This window comes from Saccostrea cucullata, unplaced genomic scaffold, assembly GCF_032062105.1.
Source record: "Saccostrea cucullata isolate Sc308-1 unplaced genomic scaffold, CSIRO_AGI_Scuc_v1 ctg1149, whole genome shotgun sequence".
Taxonomy (NCBI): domain Eukaryota; kingdom Metazoa; phylum Mollusca; class Bivalvia; order Ostreida; family Ostreidae; genus Saccostrea; species Saccostrea cuccullata.
This window is the reverse complement of record NW_026935988.1, coordinates 349533-371426: the sequence shown is the minus strand read 5'-3', so window position 1 is coordinate 371426 and position 21894 is coordinate 349533. Positions and strand designations below refer to the sequence as shown.

At 34.4% G+C, this 21894-nt stretch overlaps 2 protein-coding genes across 2 annotated transcripts; both read right to left on the bottom strand.

The window, feature by feature from the left end:
- Window positions 1–12012: 12012 nt before the first annotated feature.
- Window positions 12013–15654, bottom strand: LOC134244405 (uncharacterized). Its single transcript, XM_062726676.1, has 6 exons — window positions 15497–15654; window positions 14920–15218; window positions 14080–14559; window positions 13860–13989; window positions 13368–13498; window positions 12013–13200 (listed from the first exon to the last, which is right to left on the bottom strand). Exons 2-6 carry the CDS (start codon window positions 15124–15126, stop codon window positions 12013–12015), a joined length of 2136 nt encoding a protein of 711 aa, XP_062582660.1. The 5' UTR covers window positions 15127–15218; window positions 15497–15654.
- Window positions 15655–16624: 970 nt separating this feature from the next.
- LOC134244430 (uncharacterized) lies at window positions 16625–17701 on the bottom strand. Its single transcript, XM_062726694.1, has 2 exons — window positions 17213–17701; window positions 16625–16747 (listed from the first exon to the last, which is right to left on the bottom strand). Exons 1-2 carry the CDS (start codon window positions 17699–17701, stop codon window positions 16625–16627), a joined length of 612 nt encoding a protein of 203 aa, XP_062582678.1.
- Window positions 17702–21894: the final 4193 nt, after the last annotated feature.

The window sequence follows — 21894 nt, the reverse complement described above, 5'->3', positions numbered from 1 at the left end:
ATTAAATTATTTACCTGTTGACCAGAGTCAATTAATTAGCAAAAAGGTTTTTGACAAAAAAAGACTGGACACTACAATCAAGCAAAACTTCGTACATCTGTTGATATGTAAAACCATTTAACAATTTTTTTTGTACTTGATTAAGCTGACAAGTTTGTCTTCAAAATGCTTGGCATATTTATTCATTTTATTTGGTTCTAAAATAAATCTTTTGTAACGTATAGGAAATAAAATAAATTTTCAAAACATTCATATAAAAATTCATTTAAAAATTCATTTTTAACAATATAAAACATGACCTCTTTCTGACATACTTTCTATTTATCAATAAAAATATGCATAATGACTACTTTCCCCCCTGCTGTAATTGCTTTCGACCTCGGAAGCTCAAATTTAGAAAGAAAAATGTAAAATACATAAAACAAAAACTATATTGACTACAAAACCTATTTGCTACTATATGAAAAAAATTCTAACATCACTACCTAAACCTGTAAAAAAAAATAATATTCTTTTATTTACACAAACAACACAAATCATCATTTATACAAAAGGAAAATGAACAAAACTCACACATGTACAACTGCTATTCAATTATTCCAAGTGCTTGTATAGAAAGTCCTTAATCACTCACAAGTGTTTCACTTTCTAAAAGTCGCATCACATGTCCATGATATCACATCCATATATGCATCGACGAGGTTGACACGAATTGTTCATACGCGAATTGTCCGTAAACGAATTTTTCGGAGCCTGGGTTCCATAGTCATTAGTGTATGAGCAAGAAAGTCCCTGAGTTTATTATTAAAATGTAATCACATATGATCATTGATGCAGAAAAATTAAGACCATAATCATAAATAAAAACAATAGTTGATATCAGAATCATAAAAAATGCACATAATATGTTGAGTATAACAATTCTTAATGCCATAGTAGAGCACATGAAGATCTAATTTTAAAAAAATTGTAATGAAGCTATCTTAAGTAAGCCAATATGCTTGAAAAAAAAATGTAATCATGGAACTGGAAGTAAGGGCTTAACTTGATTATCCACTGGTCTGGGTAAAACATAAGCATAGTTTTGATGAAGCAGAACAATGAGGGCACTAAAAGGTTGAGCCAAAATTTTCTTTAGCTTATACAAAGTGAAAGGATTTACAGTTACAACCCGAGGAATAATCATTGAAACATCAGTTCTTTTATCAATTACTGAAAGAGATGTCCAAAGAAGGGATAATTTGCATGAAAAATAACCAATTGTAACATCTTGAATTTTTCGAATCTGAACCACGTATTTTGATGGGCACAATGACAAATGCATCAAAGGAACTAAAACACATTGTCCCCCTGAGGTTAATTCAACTGAAATATAAGTACCACAGGATTTAGATTTCCTTACCCAAATTAAAATGAGTCCCAAGATGAGTAACAAAATGGCCGAAAGAGTGACTGAAGCATGAACCCTTGTTAATTCTGATCCCAACCACAAATCAAAATGACTTTTGGTAGACTCTGTAGGAAATGGTGCTTGATAAATAAAAGTTGGGGCTGTTTTTGACTTGACTTGCTGAATTTGTTGAATAATTGTTAAAGCTAAGGCCAATTTTCTGTATTTACACAACAAAAATATACTGAATCAAAAGGAAATGATAGCTAATCCTATACCACTAAAAATTAAAATTGCATTAACATCTGGCCAGGTCTTTTCAATATTAATTTTCCCATCAAGAAGTTGTTCTGTTTGTGATTTTTCATCCTTTTTAGCAGCTTTTGCCATTTTCTTTAAATTCAAATGAGCCTTTTCATATGCGACTAAAAATTGATTGAAAGAATGATTGTAAAATTGGAAGTTTGGCACTGAAAAATTTACAGGTGTAGGAAAAACACTGTCACTAAAAATATGTGAAAGTGTGGTTTCTTCAAAAAATCTTGCAATAAAGCCAAATTCACTGGATGTACTACTGTAAATTCTTTGTTTTTGTTGAAACAATTCACTAATCAGGGTGAAAAACAAGGTGGATATGGACACAGAACATTTACAAGGAATGGTCCAAATACAAAACATACATCCAGGTAGAACTTTTGTCTCTTTGGGACAAGTTAAGGTAACTTTTGGGCTGTTATATAACAAAACAGAAGTTGCAGACAATTCAATAATTTGAGGTTTTAAAACATGAGGTCGAAATCTAAAATTACAAACTTTAAGAATTTCTTTCTTGTTATTATTAAATAAAGCCAAAACACAAGTGGAGGTCGTTATTGGGGTTAGGGCCCAGTTGGTATCACAAACCATAGTTGGTCCCTGTTTACAATTGAGTAGATCAGCTGTGTCTAACTGTAGATAATTACCCTTAGTAGAAGATACTGCTAAATACTCTGGTAAAGACAATAACTGAGTAGCATGGGTTGATGACCTATCATTGGCAGTAGGGACGGGCATAGAAATGACTTTATATAACTTCATAGCATGTTTCTGTGCAGAAATGGGGAATTCTACTGTTACAAACAAGGAAGACAAATGTCTTCTATGAAAGAATTGACCCTGAAAATAATAAAACGATGGATTTTTGTGAATTAAATGAAATCCAGTATGTGACTTTTTCAAAAGATTATCAATACAAGCCAAAGTGTTCATCAAAGAAGCCTTGGGTATCAGGAATGGGGTAATTTTACCATCAACTAAAGACTGAATTGCAGAATCTAACTAATCCAACTTACTCATGAAAACAGTGAATTTGTGGACTTGGCTTATCAACATTTCTGACACATTAGTAAATGATGATTGAAAATCAGTCAAAGCATTATGGAACTTAACAGCTAAAATTTGAATTTCTTCAGCATTGTTCTTGATACATTTTTCAAATTGGTCATACGCCTATCTGCTAAAGATATATGAGAGGATAAATCGAGCTATGTTGAATTGAAGCATTTGCCATGTTATTACTTTTTCTGACCAAAGCATTAATATGAGAAGCTAAAATGTTTCCATCACCCATTATTATATGATCAGGAATTTTGGTGCTCTCTGATTGGTCTAGACGCCTTTTTCTGAGATGTACCTCAGAGTGAGTTCACCTCAAATGACGTTCTGCTGGGTTTATTCGGGTTTTCCCTCTTGACCAACCATAGATTTGCTTACATTTTTTTCGACCAATCAGATTGCGTGTTTCAAAGCATGTGTCGGTGTGAATGTAAACAAGTCAGACGCCAGTACCAAAAAGATTAAACGCTTTTGGAAGTAAATGGTTGAGAATTGATTGTTAATAATATTGTTTTCCATTTTTAACTACTAGTTGTTAAGCTGTTGAAGTATAACAACATGTGAAAAGTGTTGTTACACTTTTCATTTTATTATGAGTGTTTATATTTGATGGAGACGAGAAAAATTCCTGATCATTTAATAAAACGGTTATTGACTTTTGAATTCGGTCTACTCGTGACTATACGGACCTGGTCAGGTATTGGTTTACCTTGGCCTTCGGCCTCGTTCAATCAATATCTGACCAGGTCCGTATAGTCACGAGTAGACCTCATCAAAAGTCAAAAATTGTATGTAATAATGTCGGACTATAACACTGTGCCGAATAATCCTTTGGCCAGGGACCCGATGAAAGGTAGAAGTGCTCTAGTTTGTTTACCACTTTTTGAAGGAACACCGATCTTTTGAACCAAAAATTTAATTGATTTCATTGTTTCATTGAAATGACTGAAAAGTTCTTCATGCAAATGGTGTACAAAATTAGCCAAATTACTAAAAGAAGAACAATATTGCTTGGCATGGGGACATACAGGAATGTGAGGAACCTTAAATCGTTTAAGCAAGGGAATTTTAAACGTATTCAACCAATATTCACTAGCTATCACAAGATTTGATTGTTCCTTAAATATTACGCCATAGTTGATCCTGGTAACGATGTCCTTTTCAGTTCTCTGTAATTTACAATCAACCGGGGTGACGACTAGTATGACAAACAGGGATAGCAAACAAGTATTCATGATCCCCCATAGTGGCCCTACAAAACACTAAAAGAAAAAAAATAAGAATGTAATGGGATCAGTGTTAGAATGAATTGTCACCCAAAACTAACTAGCACTAAACCATAGTAGATACCTACCAAAGGAAAAAAAATGATCCTTACACCTAATTTAGAAAAATACCTAAATGGAAAAAAAATGTTTTTGGAAAGATGCGCATCTAATTGTCATGTATAGGAGATAATGGTATCTTGTTTGTTTTCATGTTGAGTGCTTTAAAAAGTTTATGTCCTATCTCACCACAAATATTACAAAACATCTCAATCCACTTACCACTAAAGATACTCTTTTAGCAGCAGGCTGCTTCAAAAAGCATTTGCCTACTAAGCAATTATACATTACATAAAATCATTTAATAACTTCGTCTGAAACACGTTTTTCTTATTTTACCATGCTTAGTAAATCTTGCATTAATGACTTCTAACGTTGCCTTATCAAAACTAGCATCAGGTTCCCATGTTCAGGGTGACCAGTGGTTGGGGCATCCTGTGATTGATTTTCATTTTGACCTTGTACCTGATTTTCCTCATTTTGTTCAGTTTGAACCTCATCATTGTTACCTTGGCCTTGTTCATCTGTCTCATTTGTTGGTTGTGTATCCTCATTCATAGGATTGTGTAGATTATCGTTTTGAACATCTTGTTCAAACTGATCCCTATTTATCTCAGGATCAAGGTACCTTTTAAGATTGGAAACATTCATCAGAGATGGATGAAGTTTGTTGTTTTCAACCTTTCGCAACCTATAAGTGTAGTTAGGTCCTAATTCTATAGCTGCAATAATGTAGCCCTCTCCCTTTTTTTTTCTTTTTTTTTTTTTTTTTTTTTTTTTTTTTTTTTTTTTTTTTTTGGGAGAGGGCTACAACTCCTTAGGATCTTTCTAATGGCGCAGCTGCGGGAGTGATTTACTCCCGCACGGATTTCGGCTCAAATTAACAGTAAATGGCTATTTTATTAACATTTCTTACCTTGACTCCAAATAAGTAGTCATCCAAGACGTAAACCAATGCAAAAATATACAGAACGATCCCTTTATTGCTTATTTTTCGTGTATGTCAACATCACAACTCGAATTTATCCGCCATGTTTACTGACCTTGATATATTGTATTTTGGGACAGCCAATGAGAATTTAGGTTCTATAGGAGCGGATCTTTTTGGAATTCCCTTATTTTAAACATAAATATCACTGCTTGCATAAAAATAACACTTAAAATGGTTTTATATACCTATGTTTTTGTGATGAAATTCAGCACATACATTTATAAACACCGATAATTGCTTTATTCAGTTGTTCTAAATTTCAAGCGAAAGTCCCATTACGTCACGCGTGAACTGTCATGGCTGCTGAAGTAAACTACCAGGAAACATGCAGAGTTATTTTACAAGTTTTTCGCATTTAACGGGGTCTACTGTTGACAGTGAATAAAAAATTCGTCTTATTAGAAGTAAGTTGAATGTAAAAATAATTTATTTTGACTGCAGTCGCTCCTATTAAAAAAAAATATTTGCACCATTACGAAGATGCGATGGAATTGTAGCCCTCTCCAGAAAACATCAGATTTAAAAAAAAATCGGAGAGGGCTACATTATTGCAGCTACTAATTCTACAATTCGATAGGGACCATCTACTTTGTCATAGAGTTTACTCGAGAGTCCTTTAGGTACTTTGTTCACCTTAATGAGTACTTGTTCGCCTAACTGGAGATCAGGAATTTTCACCTTTGCATCATGCCTAATTTTGTTTTGCATTTGATGTTTTTCAATGTTTTCTTTAACAATGTCGCTTGAAATTTTCAAATTTCTGAGAAATTCTTTCAAAAATTCTTTTTCATCTCTACTTATAGATTCTAAAGGTTCTAAAGCAGCATCAAAAGGTAAACGCATTTCTTCGCTAAATAACAAATAAAATGATGAGAATTCAGTTGAATACAAAGATGGAGATTTCCTGAAAGCCATTAGAACTGCAGGGACTAAGTCAGGCCAGTTTTCTTGGTTTTTCCCACAATAGGATATGAACGATTGAGCTAGCGTACTGTTATACCTTTCTACCAACCCGTTGGTTTGGGGGTGATAGGAGGATGTGTGATGTTGGGTAACTTCAAAAATTTCACATAGGGCAATGACCAATTTCGACATGAAATTACGTCCCCTATCCGAGAAAAGAACTTTGGGTGCCCCGTACCTGGAAAATATTTCCCTGAAAAGAACTTTGGCTCTTTCTTGGGCTGTTTGTGTGTGCATTGGGAACCCTTCAACCCATTTGGTACATGAATCTATACATAATAGAATGTACTCAAACCCTTCTTTTGTTTTGTTTAATGGGCCTAATATGTCAATGTGCCATCTCTTAGCAACGGTGCCATCGGCGGATTTGAGGGATGATAATCTCTTTTGACGCGCTGGCATCGGTCACAGGATTTGACATATTCAACAATATCATGGTACATTTTTGGCCAATAATATTTCTGATAGAGGGTTGTCCTTACATTTTCTTTCCCAAGATGGCCACCTCCAGCCAAGCTATCATGATATGTTAGCAGAGCATCTTTTCTAAGTACTTTTGGCACAGCTAGCTGACGTATCATTTTCATCCCATCTTCGGGATTCTTACACCTACGTTGGAACCAATGATATAACGTACTGTTTAGTAAGCTATCATGCTTAGCTTCTGCCACTACAAAGTCTCGTTTCTTGAGATCATCAAGTAAGACTTGACTAGATAAATACCTGTAAATGTCCTTGAAATCAGGACATTTTGCTTGTAATTCACCAACAGTATAAATATCTACATTTATGGGCTCAACTTCATCTTCTATGACAACTGCCACATCTAATGCTTCTTGGGAATAAGTTAAAGGTCAAGTACGGAGATTTTTGTAAAATTGGAATAATATACGCATAATTGTCTACCGGTCTCATATGACTTAAATTCTCATAGCTGTTTAATTGAAAACCGCCTGGCACGTCTGCTGCGCGATTAAAAATTACCTGGGCTATCAATATTTTTTTAGTGACGCGAGTTATCGCCCATAACATATTACGTCATCAGAGACAACTTTTGACTGCAGTGACTGAGCGAGAGAAGGACAGATCAGGAGTTTACTGGTTGTTTACAAGTGCTTTTTAAAAATTCTTTCTAGGCTTATGGTGTAGTGCACATCTTTGAACTGTTATGTAAAATCTATACAGACTCAGTGTTAAGTCTATTTCTTTTCTCGAAGGACCTAAAAAAGGTAGAGCACACAATATACCACAATGTCTGTAGTACAGCGCATTAACAAACATCCATAAAATTTCAATACATGAATTTATGATATTTAGCTAATCTATCTGTTTAAAGCAAGTAGATAAAAAAATACACACGTATCTGGAAAATATAGTGATCATACGCATTATTATTTCAAACGAGATCAATAAATTTTATACTGATTTTTTTGTATGGGAGCGGCATACCGGAGCAGTGGAGAGTTCTTGAGTTCGCACTAAAAAATGCCGAGGATGGATGGTGTTCTTAAAATATAGCATATATATTATTATACGTAACTCTAAGTCTTTTTTTCAAATAACTTCGATTTTGTATTTAAAATTAAAACATATTTACTCTGTCCCATCTTATTTTGCAAAACACTCTATTAAACAAATTAAGATGAGACACGGGAGTTCAATATTAGCTTAACATAGGCGTCGGAACCGGGGGGGGGGGCTAGGGAGGGGAAACTTTTTTTGCAGATATATACATAATATAGGCATTGAAAATTGGGATTTACGTTTTTTGTTAGTTTAGCCCCCCCCCTTTTACTTAGCCCCAATTTGCTTCCGACGCCTATGCGCTACATTGCAACAAATTCCATCTCCTATCGCTGCTTTTCATCTGTCGGATGCTCATTACCGCTACATCTTCCGAAATCACAAAACCTTTACATTGTGAAAATGGCGATTGTACAGAGAATGTGTTATATACCATAAAATTCACTCACAATGTCGTCAAGGTACATTGTACATGTAAAATTACTTGGGGGGGGGGGGAGGGGGCATGAGAATGTATATGGAAATTATATGGACATAAAGTCACGAGAATGGTTTATTCATAGTTAAATATGTGAAGTTCGTAGATCCTCAACAGGATCGTGCATGGTTATAGGTTTCTAAGGTGATACTGGAGAGGGACTAGTACAGGTGGGAAATATACCAATCTGACTAAAGCCAGACCTCTATTTACGCTATCGCATAGAAGATCTGATAACTCCCAATTAGAGGTCATGTTCTGGTGAACTTTGTATTTGCATGTTGCGTCAGATTTTCAACCAATCAGATAAGCCGTTGTAAATGAAGTTCGTTGTATGAAGAAAAATGGCGGATGTTGATCGGGTAGTGCAAGAAGTTTTAAAAAGAATCGGTATTAAGTCCATTAAGAACGAACAGAAATTAATTTTGAAATGTTTAATCGAAAAAAGAGACTGTGTTGCGGTGTTACCAACCGGCTTCGGAAAATCACTTCCATTTTAAATGTATTTGCCAGTTAAGAGAGCCTTGGAAGACGACGAGAGCTTTGGGAAAGTTATCGTTTGTTGCCCTCTTGTTTCGTTAATGCAGGATCAGGTCAACAAGCTCTCTTCTCTTGGACTGATTACGGCAGCTTTTAAAGGTTTGTCTTTAAATTATGATTACCGCTAGGCATATTGTCGTGTAAAGAGTTCTGTTACCAAGTAAAGATAGTATATTTGAATCTTGATTCTGGAACATTTATCACAGAGCAGTATTCAGCAGCTTTTAATATGGAAAAATCTAAGTAAACTTAATGATATGTGTTGAGACAATAATTAGTATAATTACATCTTATTGCTGTGTATGATTGATAGACAATGATCATGTTGACACTGACAATTTTTCTCTCACTTATTTGCATTTTTTCATATTTGAATAAGTTGAACAGCTGATTAAATATAGCAAATTTGTATAGCTTTCTAAAGCTAAATACTTTTTCACACTACATGTCTATAGATGTAAATGTATATAGATATAGATATAAATATTGTGCCAGACTTGTTTAAGTCCATTGAGGTCATGAGGTGCAGTCAGTTTAACAATTAGATTTACTGACTATGCATGCAGTCAGGTCATCAGGACATTATCAGGTACCTAATTATTACACTGCCAATGTAAATGTAAAGGTTATTAGTTTATTTTACATGTATACACAGTGCTAAAATGGCAAGAGGACCTAATACATTAATAAGAAAGATAGGGCCTATTTTTGGCTCTTGTTGGTGCTATTAGAGAGGTTAAGCATTTGACCGTGTACGTCTACTTGTACGTGTAATCCTAGAAGTGATTTTACATGTACGCGTAACTAATGTCGTGTTCTGTTTAACAAATTGAACGTGTACCTGTACGTGTAAAACGTCATTTCAACATGTCACTTTACAATCCATTGTATCAAATAAATCAATGACTTTAAGTAAAAAAGATACATTGGATAATCGTAATAAACAGTCAACTTCATACTAAATACAGACTGAAAAATATTTATTCCATAGTTTGAGTTTAAGAAGCTACAAGTTTACACCAACGTGTAGTTGCAAATCTACACGTTGTGAACAACTTGTAGAATTACGCGGTATGCAAAACTGATGACGTAAATCACATCTAATTAGGGGATTTCCCTAGCTACACGTACACGGTCATCTGCTCAACCTCTCTATTATCATTAATGGCTACTGAATTAACAATTTAGTGGTTGTTATAGGCAAAGACAAAGAGACAGATGACTTGATAGAAGCTGGAAAAGTTGATATAATTTATGCATCACCAGAGTCCTTGGTTGGAGATAGCCGTTGGAGACAGACCCTTCAAAAACTGCATGTAATTGCAGTTGTAGTTGATGAATTCCATACAGTAGCCACCTGGCAAGTCTTTTCTATTTATTTTAAATAAATTATAAAATTTTATAATGAGGATAAGGAGGAATAAAAGCATTGATGTTTAAGTTTGGTAAAATTTAGGTTCTCCTAGGCCTCAGTCAGGAACTCTATTCCTCTTAAAAATTTAATTTAATTTTCATGTTCATATTAACACCAGCAAGTATAAAAAAATAAGGAAATTCTGTAATTAAAACATTTAAAAACTCTTATTTCAAATTTAGGGGTGGTCTAGAAGCAGAAAAAGAAGAAAAGGTCTTCAGAAGGTGGTTTCGACACATTGGAGAAATACGGTCATATTTTCCGGAGGCATCTGTTCTGGCACTTAGTGCTACCTGTACGAACACAATTAAGAAAAGGGTCACAGAAGTTCTGGGATTAAAGGAGTATGAGTATATCACAGTTTCCCCAAACCAAGAAAACATAAAATATATTGTGAAAAAGGTGGAGCAGAATATTGAGTCTTCATTGGTATGGATTGTGGACGCCATTTCCGAGATGAAGGAGAACTTTCCCCGAACAATAATATATTGTAAATCAATAAGAGACGTTGGACAAATTTACAATTTTCTTGCAACTGAATTGTCTAATATTCACAATATCAATGAAATGATAGAAATGTTTCATTCAGAAACTTCTGAGGAAAAGAAAAAAACTACAATTGAAAATTTAACAAAGGAGAGTCAATTGCGGGTTGTTGTTGCCACCAGTGCATTAGGAATGGGAGTAAATGTATCATCGTGCCACAATGTTATAATATATGGGCCTCCCAAAAGTTTGATAGATTTCATCCAGGAAACTGGGCGAGTTGGACGAGATGGGCAACACTCATGTGCCATTTTATTATATTACGGACAGCAATTGCGAAATGTTGACCAGGATGTAAAAACATATGTAACATCAACAGAGTGCAGAAGAATTCAATTACTTAAAACATTTTTATCAGACAAGGAATTAAAATCTGTGCAAAATACTGGAAAACATACTTGTTGTGACATTTGTGAAACAGTTTGTTCATGCAATTCCTGTTCTCTAACAGTATTGGAGAAAGCAGTAAGAAATCTGTCTTATGACAGTGTTGAAGACATATTGGATTCCTCCAGTGACAGTGATACTTTGTCATATGAGTATGAATCAGGTGATGATGACCTTATTGAAATGAATTAAATGATGCACTTCTGAACTCTGTTTTTGTTTACTTTGTAGAATGGATCTAGCACATTCTACATTTTTGTTTTGCTTAAATTCCTGCCATATCTTTGGTATTTATTTAGTACCGGTACATTTATATTCATTAATGCATCAAAAGTTGATAAGTTAAAATAAAAGGTGTGTAGTATGTGTGCTGGATCTCTCCCCTTTTTTAGGTCACCAGACCCCGAGATCATGCAACATCTTCAGCTTGAGTCAAAATTTTTATGTACTAAACCCTTGTAGAATTCAAGCATACCAAAATCAAAATATTTTCCAATATTGTTCCACAAAAGTTTTCTTATCTGCAAATTTCGAGATAAATTCAACATCAAATCAGGATTTTATAGTGGATTAAAATTTTGACTTAAGTCCAATTTCGTTTCATGATCCTGGGGCCCGAGTCACTCAGGTGACCTATTACTATCTGTTTCCGTCTGTCGTCATAAACTTTAAATTTTTAGCTGCTTCTCTGGAACCAGGGAACCAATGTCGATCAAATTTGGCCTCTGGTTTAAAACACAAACCAAAAATAATGGTTGGAAATTTGTTAAATGATGCTCAAGTGACCTATAAGGCCCATGGGCCTCTTGTTTAAGTAAGATGAACAAGTTCTTAAGATATCCATATTTATTCTATCCAATTGTAAAAATAAAAATTGAGCATGTTGCGTAACATGATTGCAAATGATTTTTTGTTTACCAAAAACAAATATACTCCATTATGCTATTTTACAATATATGCATTTACTTAATACATTTTACATGTTGAAATCTTTCAACCACTTTTCATTTGAATGCAGCTTACAAGAAAGGTGAAATAAATCTAAAGTAAGTCTCAGGAAAAAAATTCCTTAAATGTATTTTAAAAGCCATAATGATAATTATAATTTCTGTTCCTTAATCGACGGAATGGTAGCAGAGGTTTGTGTCTGTAAATCATGTTCACTAACTGTTTGTGACAGTCTGAAAACGGGTTGCTGTTTTGAACAAGTTGGCGACACTTGAGCTTCCGTCCTTCGTGATAGGAAAATCCATCAATGTCAAAGAGATCTACAATGATCTTCTGAACATCAGATTTGTAAGATGGGATGTTGTGAAAGCCTTTCCGTTTGTGAATATCACTGATCATGTCCAGATTTTTTACTGCTTTGATAAGAAGTGGAAACTGTTTTGAATGTGCTATAATGCTTTCTTTCGACTGAAATCCAGAACAAGTGTTCTTTGTGTCTCTATTGACTAGTTCTACATACTCATCAAGGGCCATGTTAGAGTTTTTTCCACCAGATAAATTTATGAATCTATTTGCAATTAGTCTCTCTGTTTGAAGAGAAGGCAAGGTTCCTGAAACCAGAGAAGTTAAATGGATGCTTCCAATGAGATATTTTGTCTTGTGCGTTTTGTTGTACAATGGGGTCTCATATTTAGCGGAGCGAACAGATCGGTTGCCATCTGCCATGTCCACTGCAGAATCGAGATTCCTGTGTAATGCTGCAAGGCGAAAAAGTGCTAGTAAATAATCATGCAGTTCATCTTGCTTAAGGCTTGAAGCAGTACTCTTTCTTTCAGATGGTTTGGAATGGCCATGAATTTCTTTTTCATGTGATTCCGCACTTCTAAGGTGACTGTAAGTTTTTCCACAGTAATGGCAGGAAAATCGTCCATCTTGAAAATTTGCAAACCAGTAATTTTCTTCATGATCTGGATCAGTCAATATTTGTCTTAAGTCTTCAAACAAATCACCATCTCCAAAAAACCATTTCTTTACAATTCGTTCACAAATGTTATTTAGCCACTGGATTTTTTGGTCTTTATTCCATGTGCAAAATTCATCAGGTAATGATACACTCTCTTCTGAGTTGTGAATCCCTAGCTCTTGTAAAAATAATACACAGCACATAGCATCAAATACAGTGCGATACAGCATTTTATATCCCCTGTAAGAATTTTTAACTTTTCCTTTGACATTGCGTGCATTTAAAATGTTCTTGTAATAGTACATGGTCCCACGGTCACTTGCTGATTGAGTGCTATATGTTTGCATCACTATTGCCTGCAAATTTTAGAAATAAAAATTATATAAATGTCTTGGCTGTTTCTTTTACAGCATCTACTTTACATGTTTAAATTATTAACAGGTTAACCTGAGGTATTTTTCATCAAAAGAATCATGAGCATTTACATTTTGTATTCCTTTAAAACATGATATTGAAATATTACCTCAAGGAAGTTCATTAGCCGGTGGAAATCTTCAATTTTAGAAATGAATCCTTCCAATTTTTCTAAGGCAGTTTCATTATTTGTCATGGCTTCTTGGGCACTCTGTATTCTTTCATCTGTTAATCTGTCTCCTATAGGAGATGAATTAATAAATATCAGCATTCCATTAATATGTTAAAGCATTACCAAAGAATGCTGTTATAATAATGTACCATTGTAGTGATTTAGTTTAGCAGAGGTGGATGTGTTTCATTGACTTTCTATAACTTAGATTAATCACCAAAATGTTAAAAATTTAAAGCAGATTTTAAAGCATTCAAAACCAATCTTGACAGACGGAATGTCATTTTACCTGTACAAAACTTAAAATAATTTTTTTTCTGCTTATTTACATCAAACTTGTATAAATTACTCATAAATGTAAATACAATAAATGTGGATAATTTGTTCCAAACGTGTTAGTACATTCCTTTTTAATATATTCTAAATTACCTCCAAAGAACACTTCTTCCACAATTTCTCCTGCATCATCTGTGGGTACATACTTCTTTGATAGCTCTTTTAGTAGTCTGATAACATCCTGAGTGACCATTTCATTGCAATCAAATAGTCCCAATGGATACTGTGCAAAGAACATGTACATGTATTAAAGTTATGCTTTTCTATAGAAAATATGACATAAAATACATATAATCCATACATAAAGTCTTACCTGTTCTGTTTTTATTCCTGAGTAATTGCTGTATTTGTGTTGCAAATGCTTAGGGTAAATTGATACAAAACTGTCATTCATCTGGTCAATATTAGCTATGACTGAACTTGCAACAAGGAAAGTAAGCTCATGGAGAAGAATATCCTGATCCTCACTGGAGGGTATGAAATTCACAGGATTCAGGTCTGAAATATCAATGAGCTGTGAGTCAGTGTCCACCACACAATTCACTCTGTCAAGGACTCCAATGACCTGAAACAAGTGCAAGGACAATGTTTTGTCTTGAGACGTTCTGTAAGAAGGAATGATATTTCTGTCCCAATTGTCCCCTATGAGTTGGTATTTTGTTTGCCCTCCTCGACTCCATTCTTCTTTGTACTTGAGTAATTCCTCATCTAAAATTGCATCCCAAGAATTCAGCTTTCTTTTAAGTGTTTCTGGATGAACACTTGCTCCAAATTTAGCAATTCTCTCAATGTCCTGAAAAATTGGCAAAATTCATATCAAATCAATGCAATGAACATGCCAAAATAACTAATATAAAGTGACTTTTTATTTAATTTATAAAAACAATACAGTACAGCAAAATTCATATTTCTATCAGATTCCAAAGATTATGGTACTCGGATATATGGTATAACAGTTTTATAAATCAATTTATATCAATGATGTACAAAATTATGCAGGTGATTAATAATGTATAGTAGAACAGAAGGATTAATATAATAAATTAAAACATAAATTTGCTTCATTGTATAATAAGTCATTCTGCTCCAAAATTATAAAATTGCATTTATTTTGCTAGTAGACACATTTTCATTAGTACACTACAATTATTACCTTAAGAGTGCATCCTCCATGCATCAACACCAATCCAGACAAGTATTGAACTAAGGACATTTCTTGGGATCTTCCATGCAGGATTTGTGACACAGAATACATGACATACTGAAATGGTTTCTCACTCACTTGTAATGGGATATCTGATACCATCGCTGATACTGTCTTTAAGACATTTGGTGCTCTTATTTTCAGCTCAGAATACATACTGTCCCATGTAAATTCTAAAACATTGCTGCTTGATTTATCTTGAAGAACACTACCAGAATTTCTCTTGCACAGATTTTTGCATTCATCACCTGCAAAAGATGCAAATTAAAACTGTAAACAAGTATAATCTGATCATGATTTCATATATTAATTAGAATTTTTTTATCTTGATCTAATCACATGGCAGAAAGTAGTACATATGCATTATAAACATAAGTCGTATTTATTAACAGACAAAATCAAACCAAACATGCTGAATTTCAACTTAATTAATATGAATATATACTCAAAGCCTTGATGTATCAAATTTGTTATTTCTGGTTATTTTATTTCCCAAGTGAGCAATGCAGACATTTTCACATCTTACCTAAAACTGATAATGACCCCTCAACTAATATGTTGGGGTTCGTAGTCTTTAAAAAGTCTTTCAGTCCTCGATCCACTTCTTTTCCTCTAAAAACAATCTTGCAGATCTTTTTCTCATTCTCATCAATTATGAAACGACTTTTTCGACCACTTGGATAGTATATGCTGAGCTGAAAGTAAATTAGAATATATGTCAAAACTCACAAATATTTCTTGAACATATTCATAAACTCATACTAATTCATTTTTTTACTTCTTTGATGTCAAAGCAAATTTCATTTCCGGTTGACAGTTTGTAATATCTTTCTGTCCATCTCAAATAGTCTGTTTTCCTTCCATTTGATAAAAATTAGTGATATAATCATGTAATAGGTTCAAATCTTTTTACATATACCTTAAATCACAGTTGAATTTATTTACAAATCCAGGTCTGATTTCAAATCTGAAAAAAACAGCAACATGCACATGCAAAAATAAAAAGCAATAAAACTGGTGAACATAATATATCACATGCTAAATTTTACAACAACTAGTATCTACATGAACAATTGTATAATCAATGCAAAAAAGCAATAAAAACTAGTGAACTTAATATATTGCATACTAAATTTATACACCAACTTGTAACTACATGTTCAATTGTATAATCAATGTATAATTAATGGAAATCTAAAAATGCTGTGAATATATATAAGAGTCAACTGGTAAATTGGAAATAATCATGTTAAGTAAACATGTGTAACAATCAACAAGTTAGTAGTAACTTTAGAAACTTCATGAACAATTCTTTTTCTAAGTTAACCTCAATTGACCCATCTAATGATGTTGTATGAATGTCATCGAGTTCTTTATTTGAAATCCCAAAATCTAGAGATGTCTTAGATCCTTGTATTTTCATACTAGACGTACTAGATGTAATATCTAGGAAGAAAAATCCAAAGTCAGGTGACTTGCAGTAGTAAAATAATTTTCTAGCATATTTTATTTCTAATTGACATTTACAAAATACAAGATGTGATTGTATTCCATGGCGAAACAATGCTTAGTTATTATATGATTAATTCACCACACAGTGACAATTAATATGATTAAGTACATGAAGTATGTGAATAAAGAAAGGTGGCCAAATTTATTCATTCAAACTCATAGAATTCACACCCTCAAACTTTTTAAGCATACCTTGTTTCTCCTTTGGTGCAATAGGGATACCAGTAAATGAACTACTACTAGGTAGTTGATATGTAAGAGGCAGCTGTCAATTCAAAGTAAATATAATGTTAATATATTGTAGCTGAATTGCAAATTAGCAGAAATAACAAGTTTAATTGCTGTGGGTTTCTGATCAAAGTACAAACATCTTTTCAATATGAGTGAAAGTTCATTCTTCATATTTTAATTAAACACCGTTTAATTTACAGGACTGAAATAGCTACTGAAATGAAAATATCAATCAGGTTTTTATGGAAGATCAAGTACACCAGGGATAACCACATAATGACTTATGTTGTCATGTATGTCAAAATGTGTGTGTTTTTGTTTATGTTCAGTACTTGTTAATAGCAAAAAAACAATAGACATGCATTATTTCTTAATCCGAAATACCTTAAATTCGAACCCCTTTCTTACACTATCACAGAGGAATTTCGGATTAATTTTTTTTTTCTCTATCTATTCATATACATTGTAAATATAATATAATATCGTGATCTATTATTACCTCTGTTTTCTGCAAATCTGTTCTATTTGTCAAATCTTTGAATGGTGCTATTTGCTCGAGCTTGCGGTAGGATACGTCGAAAGTCTGCTTTTTTGAAGATGGCATGGACGGGCTCCTAAGCATCCGTTTAGTTATGGACTTTCTCCGAGGGGAAAGCAGCTGCAACGTGAGTGTTTGTATTGTTCTCTGTGCCACCTCGCGAAACCTCTGTTTTATTTGCTCATTTTTGGATTCGGTTTTCATTATAGATTCAACTGATCGATAACACTTTTTACACACACCTGCATTTGTGACATCTGCAATGTCTGTCAGGCCTGTTAGTTGTTTTATGTTATCTTTTCTTTCGGTGTTTAGTCTTAACTTCGTTTCGAAAAACTTGTGAACTTTTTCCTCACCATTTTCCTTTCTTTCAATCTGTATAAACGAAAATCCGCAGAGGATACAAGTGTCCGATAAGACACATGTCTTCCGAGGTGTAGAAGTCGCCATGTTTACGTTTATCGGAATACATCGGGCATGTCTTCTATACTAACAGAAATGACAAAACTTCCGAAATTCCAGACATTGCAAATGAAGACGCGATTTGATTGGTCAATTAAAAGTTCACCAGAACATGACCTCTAATTGGGAGTTATCAGATCCTCTATGCGATAGCGTAAATAGAGGTCTGGCTTTAGTCAGATTGGAAATATACCCACAGGGGCCTGAAGTATTGATCGATACCCCCTATTTTTTAAATAAAAGAAATTGTTAGAGCGTGAAATATCTCAAAAATATAAAATACTACATATAATGCCATTCCCTAAACGTAAAAAATGCTCACTCTGCTTGCATAGAACGACATATAGATGTAATTGACGGGGATTTTTTTCATATATATTTTTGAGATATTTTACGCGCTTACATTTATTATTAAAAAAAGGGGGGTATCGATCCATAATTCAGACGCCTGTGCGAAAACTTTATCCGGACTATAAAAATAAAGTGACCAATGTCACATAATATCTCATAAATACGTACCTGCAGTTTTTGGTATTAAAACCAAAATAAAAGAACATGCTTTACTGTAGATTTTAAGATTGACAAGAATTAGTGTATGGATGTTTAGTAGAAAAGATAAATCAAGCTGAAAATCAAAGCTGAACAGGAACTCTTGGGAAAATGTTGAGAAAATGAAAGCTATCTTTCTTATAATGCCTTGACGTGGAAGATTTTGCTGCTCCGCCACTTACACATGTATAATGATATGTCCTGATAAATCACCCAAAACTGATATCAATTTACAACAGTTTGATATGAAATTCTGAAGACCATATAAGTAAAGATTCGTTTATGTTTAGTGTGACATTTCATGATTTTGCCTCCGAAATTGGTTGAAATGGGGGTACGATTTCAAGCAATCACAACCGGCCAAAGAGTTTGCTGATCACTTTTAACTTTGCTAATAATTGTTTACACGGCTGACTATCAATACTCATCGAGTCTACTAGTTTATTAATTAGTTATCTAACAGACAAAACAATGTATTCTACATAGATGCAAATAATGTACTAAGTCTAAAGGTTTCGATTTTCATGGTAAACGTTTTTGAATATCTGTTTTGAATTTATTTTCAATACATAAAACATATTAAAATCATTGCTTCTTGGAGAATTTCCCGTTTTACTTTCATATTATTCTCGGAATCTAACTTCGATGACAATCCATGCAGGCAGGCCTTACATATTCGGATTGCTTCGTAATGGGCTCATATATAATTGGTTAAATATAAAAACTCAAGTATATCTTCGAAATTACCGTCAATAACACGGTAGAGCGTTGAAACTAGTCATTTTAATCAGTTATTCGTTGTTTTATAGAATAGCGCCTATACAGCAATTGTCTCTGATGACGTCATGAAAAAGAGCGATAACTCTATCGCCCATGTCTATAAATAACGATATTTGAACAGGTATTTTGATTCTATAATCTGGATTTTTGTTAAACAAACACAACCATAAACTTTCATTTAATGCTTTTGATGAATTATAAACATTTTTTTAAGATCTATTTTTACCGTACTTGACCTTTAAGGTTACCTGTATATATTCTGAATCTGTCTCTGTTTCTACTTCTTGGTCACATTGAACTGGGTCTTCATTTGTCTGTACTGCTACAGAGTTGACATGAGGACTTAAACTGGCACTTACCTCTTCAGGATAGTTACGTCTGCTCAGGGTGTCCGCTACACAGTTACTCTTACCTGGCCTGTTGACCATCTTGAAACTATACTCTTGCAGTTTGAGAGTCCAGCGTTCAAGCCTACCTGTATGCTTGGCAGTTTGGAGCCACACCAGTGCCTTATGGTCCGTTACAACGGTAAAATGACTATGCACTAAGTGAGGCCTATAAGTCTTTACACCAGTTAGAACAGCTAAACACTCTTTTTCAGTTCTGTTGAATTTCTTTTGGTCAGGTGTTAAAGACTTACCACCGTAGGCAATCACATACTCTTTGCTGTCCTCATTAATTTGACCAAGAACATAGCCTACCGCTCTATCTGAAGCATCACAAGTGAGCACAAATTGTTTGGATGGATCAGGATATGCCAAAATTGGTGCATTCAAGAGCTTCTGTTTGATTGCATCAAAAGCATTTTGGCAATCTCGAGACCATTCAAATTTTCTGTCCTTACTCAACAATGCATTCAGTGGATAAGCCAATTTTGCAAAATCTTGAATAAATTTTCTGCAATAACTGGCCATCCCGAGGAAACTGCGAACTTGTTTTTGAGTTTTTGGAATGGGGAAGTCAATCATTTTGTCTGGGTCAACCTGAGCCCATTTCGCGAAATAATGTGTCCCAGAAATTTTAATTTCTTTAACGCCAAATGACATTTTGAGGGATGTAAGGTGAAATTTGCTTCCTTTAATTTGTCAAAAACTTGCCCTAAATGTAAATGTTCTTTAAATGTAGGGGAGAAGATAAGAATATCATCCACATACACTAAAACTATCTTCCAATTCAAACCTCTCAAAACATTGGACGTAAGGGTTTGAAATGAGATTGGGGAATTAATCAAACCAAGGGCATACACACCACCCTGCGTTATGAACGCAGCTTTCTTTCTACTTTCTTCCTCTCGCTCCATCTGCCAAAATCCAGACATTAAATCAAGATTTGAAAAATACTGGGTCTTAGCCTCACCTATCGCATCAAACACACTCTCTGAGTGGGGAAGAGGGAATGACATGGGCACTGTGAGATTGTTTAATGCCCTGTAATCACAGGCAAAACGATACTGATTTTCTTTTTCACAAGGACCACAGGTGAATGCCATTCTAAGTTGGACGGCTGAATAATGTCATATTCGAACATTTCATTTATTTGTCTTTCAATTTCTCTATGAGTTTGCGGCGAGGTCCTGTAAAAGTTCAACCAAACTGGTCTAGAACTTTCTTTTATTTGTCATTTATGCTTATGGACATTTGTTTTGCCAAGCTCACTAAGGTCTGTTGCAAAGGTTTCCCTATGCTTGTTCAAAAAGCTTACCAATACCTCCTTTTGACGGTCTGTGAGGTCAGCATCCTTTAGATCAAATTCAATGGCATTTAATTTGCGACCGGGTTGTTTCTTAGTAATGTTGGGATACTCTACCTTGTGAGAACCAGGTTGAATGGAATTGACTCGCTTGGAATTTTCAAGCTGACCATCTAAACCAACTACACTAGCATCATAAACGCACATTTGATACAGTGGCTACTACCTTACCTTGCGACAGCTCGACATCTTCAAAGGTTGGGTTCATTACTCTAATGGCCTTACCCTGCCTAATTCTAACTATGCACTTTGCAACAGCTAATGATTGAGGCGAGGCATTATCTATCGATTCTAATAGCACTGTGTCACCATTTCGCTGTCTAGAAACTTTGACCTCAACATAGCACTCACTACGCTGTGGGACAGTGACCGAAGTGGTCAACCTAGCATAACCTGAATTGGTTTCTATGGCAAAAACTTTTTCAACATCATGGTAAGTGGGCATGTGTAAGGTGTTATTTTTGGAGAAGGTCAAAGTAGCATTTCTATCACAAAGAAAATGTACCCCCAAAATGATTGAATGATGTAACCCATCTACAACATGAACTACAAAATTCTGGTGTTCCCCTTCTATAGTGAAATCTACAGCTATTTTGCCAATAACAGGTAAGATTTTCCCACTAGCCCCTCTGATTGAAGAAAAATAGGGATGTTGTAGCCTTTGCTCAGCAAAAATTGTTTTCAAGAAAATTTCTTTATTATACCCCCCCCCCTTGAAAAGTGGGAGGGTATATAGTAATCGGTATTTCCGTCCGTCTGTACGTCCGTCCGTCCGTCCGTCTGTTACGCTTTGGGGTACCCATCTCTTACCCGCAACTCCTCTCAAACCACTGAAGGAAATTTGATGAAACTTTCACATAATCTTTATTACATATTGCCATTGTGCACCTCCTATTTTACTTTTTGATCTGACATATATTTTGGATTTTCCAGAGGAAAACATGGATACTGCCATTATATTCATATGGGAGGCGGGGGTATTATTTAGTGAGCTCATTGCTCACAGTACCTCTAGTTCATTATAGTCACCGAAGCACCCTAATCTACCAAGGCAGTCGTTTTCTTACCCCTAACATTAACAGGTATGGTGTTTTTCTCCATAC

Bases quoted from the DNA above. Each gene is read 5' to 3' on its own strand.
- LOC134244405 (XM_062726676.1), bottom strand. From the start codon at position 15,126: ATGTATTCTGAGCTGAAAATAAGAGCACCAAATGTCTTAAAGACAGTA. The intron at 14,560-14,919 runs GTAATAATTGTA...CCAATTTTTCAG, and splicing joins ATGGAGGATGCACTCTTAAG to GACATTGAGAGAATTGCTAA. The intron at 13,201-13,367 runs GTAATATTTCAA...TAAAATTTGCAG, and splicing joins GGCTAATGAACTTCCTTGAG to GCAATAGTGATGCAAACATA.
- LOC134244430 (XM_062726694.1), bottom strand. From the start codon at position 17,701: ATGGCGACTTCTACACCTCGGAAGACATGTGTCTTATCGGACACTTGT. The intron at 16,748-17,212 runs GTAATAATAGAT...TTGAATTGACAG, and splicing joins CAGATTTGCAGAAAACAGAG to CTGCCTCTTACATATCAACT.